The sequence below is a fragment of the Nematolebias whitei genome, chromosome 9 (assembly GCF_014905685.2).
Source record: "Nematolebias whitei isolate Nwh7 chromosome 9, NemWhi1, whole genome shotgun sequence".
Taxonomy (NCBI): Eukaryota; Metazoa; Chordata; class Actinopteri; order Cyprinodontiformes; family Rivulidae; genus Nematolebias; species Nematolebias whitei.
Genome location: NC_056506.1, coordinates 44689889 through 44702857, shown reverse-complemented (window position 1 = coordinate 44702857; position 12969 = coordinate 44689889). Strand labels below are relative to the sequence as shown.

The window sequence follows — 12969 nt, the reverse complement described above, 5'->3', positions numbered from 1 at the left end:
GCCAAAGCAGTTGGACTCGGAGATCTTGCTCATTCAAAATGCCGTGGACATCTTTGATAAATCAGCAGCGTATTCTGACAGATGTATGAGGGATAACGTGGCGGTGCAAGGTGCCTCGGGTAAATCCAGAGCTCCTGTGATTTTCAGCCAACCTGAACCAAGTCATCAAGCAGTAAACCGAACAGAGCGAGAGATGCCTGTTGGGTTCCTTTCAGAAAAACAGCAAACTAAAACCATGTCGCCCTTCAGCTCAGAGAGCAGACTGTTTCTGTTCAATGGTCCAGACTTGCACAAAGCAGTAGCGAGTCGGCGCATTAAAGAGAAGTGGTACATCTGCCCGTTCTGTGGCAAAAGCTTCGATCGCGTCAGCCACCTGGAGATTCACCAACGAATTCACACGGGAGAGAAACCGTACACGTGTGACATGTGTGGCAAGTGTTTTTCTCAGAGGAGTAACCTGCGCACGCATCAACGAACGCACAAAGAAGCGCTTGCTCAGAACGCTGTTTAATGAACAGGAGCTGAAAATAAGAAACGAGGCGGATTTTCCTGCATTTTATACTAAAAAAAACTATTTTAGCCATCTCGTTTTACTGCGCGCCCTTTTTGAATTACTTTTAACTTTTACTTTTATTTGGTTGTGTCTCTGGTCTGTTTAAACATCCTGCAAAACATCAAATTCTTAACAACACATTAACTCAAACCCTATGCACTTAAAATAAATACGGACTTTGACCTCTGTAAGAAAGAAGTCTTCTTGGTCAAATTATTTGGCTAACTAGATATACCGTATTTTCCGCCGTACACGTCGCACCGCCCTATAAGTTGCTTCTACCCAAATATGTCTAATAAAGTGGAAAAATCCACAAATGCGCTGCTTTGCCGTATACGTAGCATCTATTATGCGTCACCGCTGACGCATCGTGTTTGTTGCACGTCACCGCTGATAACTCGGAAATATGGGCCGGTGTGCCGTAAATCGATTGGCTGCCAAATGGCGGCCACGGGAGCGTGCACGGGAGGACTTTAACAATAATTTTACAAGATTAACACTCAAAAACAATTTGTTTACTTGAAATTATAGCGAAGGTGTGTCTCAGTCTAACTTTTACTTAATAAATGCACGTTTACAGTCAAATCAGCCATATTTCAAAAGCAGATATGCGGAAGTAGGAGCGCGCACGGGAGGACTCGCGCTGCATTTTTTCAAAATTTAACAAGATAATCACCTAAGAACAATTATTTGTTTGCTCGACTTTACAGCAAAGGTGTGTCTCAGTCTAAGTTTTACTTAATAAATGCACTTCAGTGGTCAAATTAGTTAATTAGTTTCGTCGGGGCGGTGCAACGAAATGAAGCTGATTTGACGGTTGCTCCAGGTGAGCTGGACGACAGTGGTAGCTTTGGCAAGCTGATTGTGTAATTAATAACCACATGTTCCTATTACATGACACAATGACATTCCATACTAGCAGCAGAAAATAGTAGTGTTCAATATTTTCAGTCAGAATGAATGAAAACAGTCATATCTTAATTTCATTGTACTGCGTATAATGACAATAAAGGCATTCTGATTCTGATTCTGATCTCAGCCAAAAATTGGTTTATAAATATGGGGAAAAAACATAAATATGTCGCTTCAGCGTATAAGTCGCAGGGCGTGCAAATTACGCAAAAAAACAAAAACAAACGCGACTTATAGGTCGAAAAATACGGTAATGTTTAGAGATGGTTGGAGAGGAAACCTATCACTGTAAAGCTTCTAATCTAAAATATACTTTACATATTTCCATTTTAAGTTAATATTGAATATTCTACAACTATAATTCAAAAGTTGACGGCTACTTTTACTTGGCCTGGGGGAAAAAGTTCTCAAAAATAAAACGTGCATAGAATCCACTTTGATGTTACTAGTCAAATTTAAAATGTGTTTTCTCCAAACAGCCTAAGTACCATAGCACAAAGTGTGGTCACATGTATTTTTCTTATGTAAACTAAGAAAAATACCTGTTTTTAAAGATACAGTTCACTGAAGATTTCTGGCATTAATTGGATTATTCTTGCATCGTTCACTTTAAAAGACGTGCACGATCTTTTTCTTCAAATTAAACCCGTTTTTTCCTCACTGACATACAGAAGATGTACAGATCGACAAACATTTCCAAAAAGTTCTCTTTAAAATCTCAAATAAGTTGGTGGTAAAGTCCAGCGTATTTGATTTATATAATTTGCGACCCTGGTGAAGCATTCAGTGATAACTCAGGCCTTACAGATAAGAGTTGTTACCCTGAAAGAGATCTGGAGTCCCACAGAAGAATTAAAATGTTTCGACGTTGTACAAAGGACATCATTCAGAACAATCTGCTTCCGCAGGATCTAACCCAGCTAAATGTTTAAACTTGTCCAGTAATTTCTCTCCTGTTTGTGTTTCTGATTTTAGAACAGGCCAATTTCCACCGGTTTCAAATCCCAGGTCCACCCTAAATCATCACATTGAGGAAACGGGGAACGTTCACATCTCACAGTATGAAGATAGATACATGGTTTATTTTAGCTGTTCAACAGCTGATCTCGCTCAGCTTGTACGTTTAGTCCCTGTTCAAACTAAATGAATGAGGCGGTTGCTTTACAGGATGTCGTGCACACGTCTGTTACAGCTGCGTTGACCACATGATGTTTGTAAAAGTCGAGAAGTTGTAACTTTTAATGAGTAATTAATGACATGTCATTTTATTTCTGTTTCACAGAAAAGCACTCGCATACAGTTTAAAGCACTTTACAGTGTATTCATCGTCACCTGACAGTGTTTTTTATTAATTGTTCATAGTTGGTCAAGTCTGTCATCAGCACTAAACTCTTAATATAAAAGTTTAGTTTGTTGCGTTTTATCTCAGTGAAGTCCACGTTTTGTTCATGTTTTTCCGTTAAAGTTCCTCTTTTGGCTGTTGAGAGCAATTTTATATTTTCACATACACAAACGGCAACGATCCATAACGTTATGACCACCAACAAGAGCGTGCATTAATTTAAATTTTTTGCAGGAACATTCACATATTTTTCTGTCATTCACAAAACCTGCATGGGTTCAAACCTCATGTGTGGGAAACTCTGGTACGGCTGCTTAATATCATAACTTCGACTGCTTGAACTGCAAAAAGTCATAAATATTGCAGATTTGAAGTGGGTGGTCAATTTTTTTTGTGCTAATTGATCAATCCAACACACGTGCTGGATTTAACTCCCACTTCTGGTTTAGATGAAAGTGAAGACTGAAAAGTTAGGGAAATGTGGGTGTATTGAAAGTTATGTTATTGTAATATATAAAAAATTAATAATATTGTGCAGCCTTACAAAAGAGAAAAACATTATTACCTAGGACGTGTTTAACTTAAATGAATTGTTGGTGACTCAAAACAGGCCTCAAGTGTGAGCAGAAAAAGCCGTTTGGGTCACTCGAGGAAGTGCATATGTTAAACATAAAGTTGTTGGTTTGATTCTGGCTCCCAGCAATATGCTGAAGTGTCCTTTGGCAAGACACCAAACCCCAAGTTGCCTCTGTTCTGTGCATGAACCAGTCCATGGATCACAAATAATACTACACAAATAAGAGCTTTTCCAAAAACAATATGTAAATGTTTCTCCATACACTGGTCTTTAGGGTATTTTATCTTGAAAACAACCATTTCCGTTAGTGCCTCTTCCTAGCATTGCGTTGCACTCAGTCATAGTTGTGTTTCACGTGGCGCCCCATCAAAAAATGACAATTTAATTTAATATTTCCCACCTGCTTAAGTTTTCAGGCCTGTCAGGTACACCTGACCAGGCTCTTCTCAGGAGTGGAGTCTTCACAGATTGAGGAGTGGTTAAAACACAGTCTAAGGTCATCTGAGGGAGACAAACCAAATCTACACACCCCATACCATAATAATCCACACAATCTAATGTTACTGTTGCATTAAAAGACACTCTAGGTTTTCTTTGTCTGATCCCAATTGATTAAAAGAACTGCTCTTAAAACAATTAGTATTAACCCAGCCAATGTAGAGCAAGTGGTCATAATGTTATGGTTTATTGACTATATACAATATATACACACACATAAGAAATTCTCATCCACAATGAGCATCCTAACTAAAGTATATCGACACTTGGAGCCTTTTTCTTCACATTTTCCTCCTTAAATTGTTTCAACGTTACCGGCGTCGCAGAATTTGTGGGACTTCTTGTAAAACGGGTTTCAAGTGTACTTCAACAAAAACACTTTACATTTAGTACTCAGGACAGTAAAGTTTATGCAACAGTAATAGTTTTCCTTTATATTCTGGGATAATAAGTTTTACTCACAGTGTGCACGTTGATTTTTAGACAGGCAAAATGTTCAGAGTCCTCAGATTTTTAAACCATAGAGTTTTTAAACCTCCCACCGTGGATCTTTGCTGTCGTTTCTCTCGTAGCAAACCAAAAATGCATAAAAAGACCCCCCCAAATAATTAAAAACTTTCTAGTTAATATAGAAAATAACAGTTTAAAATGTCCCAAGAAGTAAAAATGTGCAGTTTTTGTCTTTTCTGTGACACACTTTGTGTGTTTTAAAAATAAACATCTGGTTTCAAATAAGAAGTTTGTCGCTGCAGGGAGACAGTATTTCTTCAAAAGTTCTGGAGGAGACGGAGGTTCAGATGATCTGGGACTGGGGGTGCAGCAGGATTGCGTTGGAGTGCGGCCTCGGCCTCAGGATCCCGTTGCTGTAGTAAAAATGATTGTTGAGAGCCTCGGAGATCTGGTAGGAGCTGCAGCTCTCGTCGTCCTCCTGTCCGTCCGGTTCACACTGGATCGGGTTCCACTCGTCTCCAGGCGGGGGGCCTCCCTCCTGCAGGTGGCCCAGGTCCGGTTCTCTGGGCCCGGTGCAGTCGTCCTGCTGAGCCTTCAGGGGAACCAGTGACGATGGAAGACCTGAATCCTGGAAGACGCAGAAAAACGCTTTTTATTTTTATTTCCCCCGACGACAGAAGTTTTAAACACTAAAGATCTTGTTTGGACTGAAATATGGATTCCCCCCACCGCCGCTCGTGTCAGTTTTAAGCTTCATCAAAAATCTCGTGATAATGAGCGCGCTCGTTGAGTGCACGTGTTCAGGATTAACTTTACAGTTAATGACCTTTTTAGTTTAGCATTACTTTGGCAACCATCTTACACCAGGCTGACTCCAAAACTTCAACTATAGATGCACTTCCAGCGATTAATTTAAAATCGATCCAGTGGTTCATGAGTTATTTTGCTAACAGACAGGTTTGACGCTCACAGGTAAAGCGTAGAGCTCGGAGTGTGTTGGAGATGATGCTCGGCCTCTAATTTTAGCTCAATATCTAAAATTTATGGCGTTAAGCCAGTTTTGTTTAAAGCTGTAGTAAACTCCGATTTAGCCAATTGTATAAAATTTAAGTTTTATAATAATAATAATCAAGAATAATCAAGATGGCTGCCTCTTGCCGACGGGTTTTCAGTTCCAAAACAAGCTTCTCGTTCGTCTTTCTGTTGTGAAGGATTGCCCTCCGTCTCTACGACACCATTAATTATTTATTAACCTTCATGTATTCATTAGTGACGATGCAAGCTCAGAAGTGAAGCAACACGCAGCAAAGTTAAAAACAAAACGACGTTTCATCTTCATCTCCCACACCGACGCATACCAGCGACATGTTGCTGCTCTTCACGAACGACTCCACCCTCCTCCTGCGCTCCTCCTTCTCTCCGTCCATGTCGACGGCTCTCAGGCTCTGTCTGTCCTCGTGCCAGACGACGGGACGGCCATATTCATCCCGCTCCACGACTCCTCCGGACCCCCACTTCCCGCCCATCGTGGACTGGCTGCCTTTGAAGACGGGACGCTCCTGCATCAGACGGGGAGGAGAAGATTTCAGCGCCGACAGAAACCGTTCGGTCAAAACTACCAAGTCAAGTCGACTTTATTTATGAAGCACATTTAAAAACAGCAGCCGTTACCAAAGTGCTAACAATAAAAATCAATGGTAGTAATTAAAGATAAATTATAACAATTAATTAATAACATCATTTAATTAATGATGCCATTAATGACGAGTAATAAAAACAGATAAACACACAACAATAAAATATTAAATAAAATACTAAATCAAATCACACGGTGTTAAACAGATGTTTTTTTGAAGCGATTTAAAAACAGGAAGTGAGGTGGTCTGTCTAATGTTGGGAGGGGGGGAGGCAGATTGTTCCAGAGTTTAGGGCCCACGACTGAAAAAGTCTGATCTCCTCTGAGCTTCAGCCTGGTTTTTCGCTCGGAGAGGTAAGAGGGTGTATTAATGCACTTAAAGGTCAACAGGAGCATTTTAAAATCTATTCTGGCACGCGCAGGGAGCCAGTGAAGGGAGGACAAAACTGGTGAAATATGATCAAACCTACGAGTTCCTGTCAAGAGCTGAGCTGCAGCATTTTGGACGAGCTGGAGACGTGCGGGGACACCTGACTGACCCCAACATAAAGTGTGTTACAGTAATCGAGTAATCGAGTCGAGTTGTAATCCATGAACTATTTTTCAAGGTCAGATCTGGACAGCACTGACTGAAGATTAACTATCTGCCTTAACTGGAAGAAGCTTTTCTGCAGAACAGAGTTAATCTGTTTATTAAACTTAAAATCATCCTGAGATTCATAACAGACTGCTTAAGGACAAATGGTTCCACTTTTATTACTGTTTTTCTTTAAATTTGTCCACTCTTTAAAAAAAATTAATAAATCAAATTACGGTCAAACGTCCGAGATGTTTTAATGTTAAATGATTGCACAAGCTTCCAAACAACCTCATCTTTTACAAGTGCTGCACTTTTGACTCGTATGTGTCAGTTTTAAATACACTGCCTGGCCAAAAAAAGTTGCCACCTGGATTTAACTAAGCAAATATGTACGAGCCTCCTATTGGATAATTACTGCATGGACGATTATCTTTCAGCTGGCAACAAGTTATTTAACACCAACTGGTGGAATGAGTTGCTTCTCATTTCTTAAACAACCATGTGGAAAGACACATGGCGTGGTCGTGAAAAAGATGTCAGTCTGTTTGAGAAGGGTCAAATCATTGACATCAAGCAGAGAAAACTTCTAAGGAGATTGCAGAAACTACTAAATATGGGTTAAGAACTGTCCAACGCATTATTAAAATCTGGAAGGATAGTGGGGACCCATCGTCTTCGAGGAAGAAATGTGGCCGGAAAAAAATCCTGAATGATCGTGATCTGCGATCACTTAAACATTTGGTGAAATCAAATCAAAGAATAACAACAGTAGCACTCAGGGCTGTGTCGAATAGTGAAAGTAAGAGCATTTCCACACGCACAATGTGAAGGGAACTCAAGGGATTGGGACTGAACAGCTGGGTAGCCTTAAGAAAACCAGTCTTCAGTGAGGCTAACTGGAAAAAAAAAGGCTTCAATTTGCTAGGGAGCATAAAGATTGGACTATGGAGCAATGGAAGAAGGTCATGTGGTCTGATGAGTCCAGATTGACCCTGTTCCAGAGTGATGGGTGCATCAGGGTAAGAAGAGAGGCAGGTGAAGTGATGCACCCATCATGTCTAGCGCCTGGTCATCAATGCAAGATCTTGGTGAAAAATTAATGCAACACTGGATGGAAATAGATCTTTTGACATTGCAGAAGTTTATTGAAACAATGACACAGCGAATGCATGACATGATCAAAGCTAAAGGTGGTCCAATGAAATATTAGTGTGTGACCTTTTTTTGATGGTGACTTTGTTTTTTGGCCAGGCAGTGTATGTCAGTTTTAAACATTTCAACCTTAGACTGCACATTTCTCTCAATTTATCAACTGATCCCACACACCCCTTTTTTTACATCTAGTAATCTGTAAATTCACTATCCTCTGATAATGCCATTATTATATACATCTATCCTGCATGTTTTATATAATTATTGTCTGCTGATCATGTATAATGATCACTTGCATTTTATGGCAAACTCCATTAATCATCTGTTAGCAAAAATAACTTATGAACCACTAAACAGAATTTAGTAAAACTTCCATAAATGAATCACTGGGTGTACAACTACAACTGATTAATAACTGAAGTCAGCCTGATTCAAGATGGCTGTCATAACATTCACTACAAAAAAGGGCTATAACTCCAGAAATTGAGATAAAATGTGGTGTGGTAGTAGTTAAGAGTTAAGAGAGATCTTTGTTGTGCAAAGAGATCGTGATATGCATTAAATAGTTCAAATGGAAAATATGTAGTTACTCTGTTTACATGACTCGTTACCCGAACATGTGATAATAATAATAATAATGAATTTAATTTGTAACACACTTTTCATTAACAAAAATCTCAAAGTGCTACAAAAATCAATGATAAAAATCAATGATAAAATCAACCAAAAATCAATGATTAAATCAACTAAAATCATTGATTAAATAATCAACTGAAATATATTACAAAATCAACTAAAATCTGATAAATCAACTAAAATCAATGATTCGATCAAATAAAATCAATTATTAAAAAACTAAAATCAATTATAAAATCAACTCGAATCCATGATAAACATCTACTGAAATCAATGACAAAGTCAACTAAAATCAATGATAAAATCAATGATGAAATCAACTATAATCAATGATAAATCAACTCAAATCAGTAATAAAAGCAACTAAAATCAACGATTAAAGCAATGATAAAAAACAATAAACTAAAATCAATGATAAAATCAACTAAAATCAATTATGAAATCAATTAACTAAAATCAATGTTAAAAATAAACTAAAATTAATGATCAAATCAACTGAAATCAATTATGAAATCAACTACAATGTGATGTAAGCAACTAAAATCAATGATAAAAATCAATTAAAAACTGATTAAATTAACTAAAATCAATAATAAAAATCAACTAAAATCTGTGATAAAAGCAACTAAAATCAATGATAAAAATCAATGATTCTATCAACTAAAATCAATGATAAAATTTAAACTAAAAAAAATTATTAAAAATAAATAAATGATAAAATCAACAAAAAAACAACGATTAAATCAACTGAAACCAATAAAAAAATCAACTAAAATCAATTATAAAAATCAACTGAAATGAAAGAAATCAACTAAAATCTGTGGTAAAGCAACTAAAATCAATTATAAAATCAACTAAAATCAATGATAAAATATCAACTAAAATAATGATAATCAACCAAAAATCAATGATTAAATCAAGTAAAATCAATGGTAAACTCAACTAAAATCAATGTCAAAATCAACTAAAAATAAACTGAAATCAATAATAAAATCAATGATCAAATAATCTGAAATCAATTATTAAAATCAACCTAAATCAGTTATGAAATCAACTAAGATCTGATTAAAAATAAACTAAAATGATTAAATCAATGATGAAATCAACTAAGGTCAATGATTAAATCGATGAAAAATCAACTAAAATCAGTGATAAAAAGCAACTGAAATCAATTATAAAAATCAAATCAACTGAAATCAAGTATGAAATTGATTAAAATGTGATAAAAGCAACTAAAATGAATGATAAAATCAACTAAAATCAATTATCAAATCAACTAAAATCAATGATAAAAAATAACTGAAATCAATGATGAAATCAACTATAATTGATTAAAAAAATCAACTAAAATATGACAAAATTAACTAAAATATGATAAAGGCAACTAAAATGTATGATAAAAATCAATGATGAAATCAACTAAGATAAATTAAGACATTAATTAATTAGAATGATAAATCAACTAAAATCAATGTTAAAACAACTAAAATCAATGTCAAAATCAACTAAAATCAACTGAAATCTAAAATAAAAACCAATGATCCAGTCAACTGAAATCTGTTAAAAATCAACTGAAATCAGTGATGAAATCAACTAAAAATCTGATTAAATCAATGATAAATCAACTAAAATCAGTGGTAAAAAATAAAATGAAATCAACTAAAATATAGGATGAAAGCAACTGAAATCAATGATAAAAATCAACAAAAATCAAATCAACTGAAATCAAATATGAAATTGATTAAAATGTGATAAAAGCAACTAAAATCATTGATCAAATCAACTAAAATCAATGATAAAAAAATTAACTGAAACCAGTGATGAAACCAACTATAATCTGATTAAAAATCAATTAAAATCTGATCAAATCAACTAAAATCTATGATAAAAATCAATGATGAAATCAACTAAGATCAATGATAAATCAACTAAAATCAATGATAAAAAACAACTGCAATCAATTATCAAATCAAACAAAATCAATGATTAAGTCCACTAAAATCAATAATTCTATCAACTAAAATCAATGATGAAATCAACTGAAATCAATGATAAAAACATCTAAAATCAATGTCAAAATCAACTGAAATCAACTGAAATCAATAAAATAAAAACCAATGATCAAATCAACTGAAATCAGTGATGAAATCAACTAAAATCTGATTTAAAATAAACTAAAAATCTGAATAAATCAATTATTAAATCAACTAAGGTCAATGATGAAATCAATTAAAATCAATGATAAATCAACTGAAATCAATGATCAAATAACTGAAATCAATGATTAAAATAAACTGAAATCAGTGATGAAATCAACTATAATCTAATAAAAAAATCAACTAAAATCTGATGAAATAAACTAAAATATGATAAAGGCAACTAAAATATATGATAAAAATTAATGATGAAAACAACTAAGATCAATGAATACATCAATTAAATACAATGATAAATCAACTAAGATCAACTAAAATCAATGATCAATTCAACTGAAATAAATTATTTAGTCCACTAAAATAAATGATTCTATCAATTAAGATCAATGATGAAATCAATTGAAATCAATGATAAAATCAACTGAAATCAACAAAAAATCAATGATCAAATAACTGAAATCAATGGATGAAATCAACTAAAATATGATTAAAAATAAACTAAAATCTGATGAAATCAACTAAGGTCAATGAAGAAATGAATTAAAATCAATAATAAATCAACTAAAATCAATGATCAAATCAACTGAAATCAATAATTAGTCCACTAAAATAAATGATTCTGCCAACTGAAATCAATGATAAAAATAACAAAAATCAATGATGAAATCAACTGAAATCAATGATACAATCAACTAAAATCAATTATTAAAATCAACTGAAATCAGTGATGAAATAAACTATAATTTGATTTAAAAATCAACTAAAATTCGATGAAATCAACTAATATATTATAAAGGCAACTAAAAATTATGATAAATCAACTAAAATCAATGATAAAATCAACTGAAATCAATTATAAAAGCAACTAATATGTGAAAATCAACTGAAATCAATTATAAAAAATCAACTAAAAATTGATTAAATCAAATAAAATCAGTTTTTTAAAACAACTAAAATCAAGGTCAAAATCAACAAAAAATCAACTGACATCAATAATAAAATCAAAAACCAATGATCAAATCATCTGAAATCAATTTTTAAAATAACTTCACAGTAATGAAATCAACTAAGGTCAATGATTAAATAATTAAAATCAATGAAAAATTGACTAAAATCAGTGATAAAAAATAAACAGAAATCAATTATGAAATCAACTAATATGGGATAAAAGCAACTGAAATCAATGATAAAATCAAATCAACTGAAATCAAGTATGAAATAGATTAAAATGTGATAAAAGCAACTAAAAATCAATGATAAAATCAACTAAAATCAATGATCAAATCAACTGAAAACGATAAAAATTCAACTAAAATCAATGATAAAAATAACTTAAATCAATGATGACATCAATTATAATTGATTAAAAATCAACTAAAATCTGATGTAATCAACTAAAATATGATAAAGGCAACTAAAATTTATGATAAAAATCAATGATAAAATCAACTAAGATCAATTAAGACATATATTAATTATAATGATAAATCAACTAAAATCAATGATAAAAACAACTAAAATCAATGTCAAAATCAATTACAATCAACTGAAATCCAATAAAATAAAAAAACAATTATCAAATCAACTGAAATCAATGATTAAAATCAATTGAATTCAGTGATGAAATAAACTAAAATCTTATTAAAAATAAACAAAAATCTAATTAAATCAACTATGAAATCAACTAAAGTCAATGATTAAATAAATTAAAATCAATGATAAATCAACTAAAATCAGTGGTAAACAAACTGAAATCAACTAAAATATGGGATAAAAGCAACTGAAATCAATGATAAAAATCAACAAAATCAAATCAACTGAAATCAAGTATGAAATTGATTATAAAATGATAAAAGCAACTAAAAATCAATGATAAAAATCAACTAAAATCAATGATCAAATCAACTAAAATCAATGATTAAAATATTAACTGAAATCAATGATGAAATCAACTGAAATCAGTTATGAAATCAACTGAAATCAGTGATGAAACAACTAAAATCTGATTAAATCAACTAAAATATGAAAAAGGCAACTAAAATCTATGATAAAAATCAATGATGAAATCAACTAAGATCAATGAAGACATCAATTAAATATAATGATAAGTCAACTAAAATTAATGATTAAATCAATTATGAAATCAACTAAGGTCAATGATTAAATAAATTAAAATCAATGATAAATCAACTAAAATCAATGATAAAAAACTAAAATCAATTATAACATCAACTAAAATTAATGATTAATAAATAAAAATCAATGATAAAATAACTAAAATCAATGATGAAATCAACTAAAATATGGTTAAGCAACTAAAATCAATGATAAAAAATCACCTAAAATCAATTATGAAATTTAAAAAATTATGATAAATTTAACCAAAAATCAGTGATGAAATCAACTAAAATCAATTATAAAAAGTTACTGAAATCAGTGATGAAATCAACTAAAATCAATTATAAAAAGTTACTGAA

The 12969-nt window shown here is 32.9% G+C and overlaps 1 protein-coding gene across 1 annotated transcript in view; it reads right to left on the bottom strand.

The window, feature by feature from the left end:
* Window positions 1-3712: 3712 nt before the first annotated feature.
* nectin4b (nectin cell adhesion molecule 4b) overlaps window positions 3713-12969 on the bottom strand; it is a 58343-nt gene continuing 49086 nt past the window's right edge. Inside the window, exons 10-11 of the mRNA XM_037681906.1 lie at window positions 5691-5891; window positions 3713-4960 (exon numbers count right to left, since the gene is read on the bottom strand). Coding sequence (XP_037537834.1) covers window positions 4676-4960; window positions 5691-5891 — 486 coding nt within the window. The 3' untranslated portion in view covers window positions 3713-4675. The remainder of the gene's footprint in view (window positions 4961-5690; window positions 5892-12969) is intronic.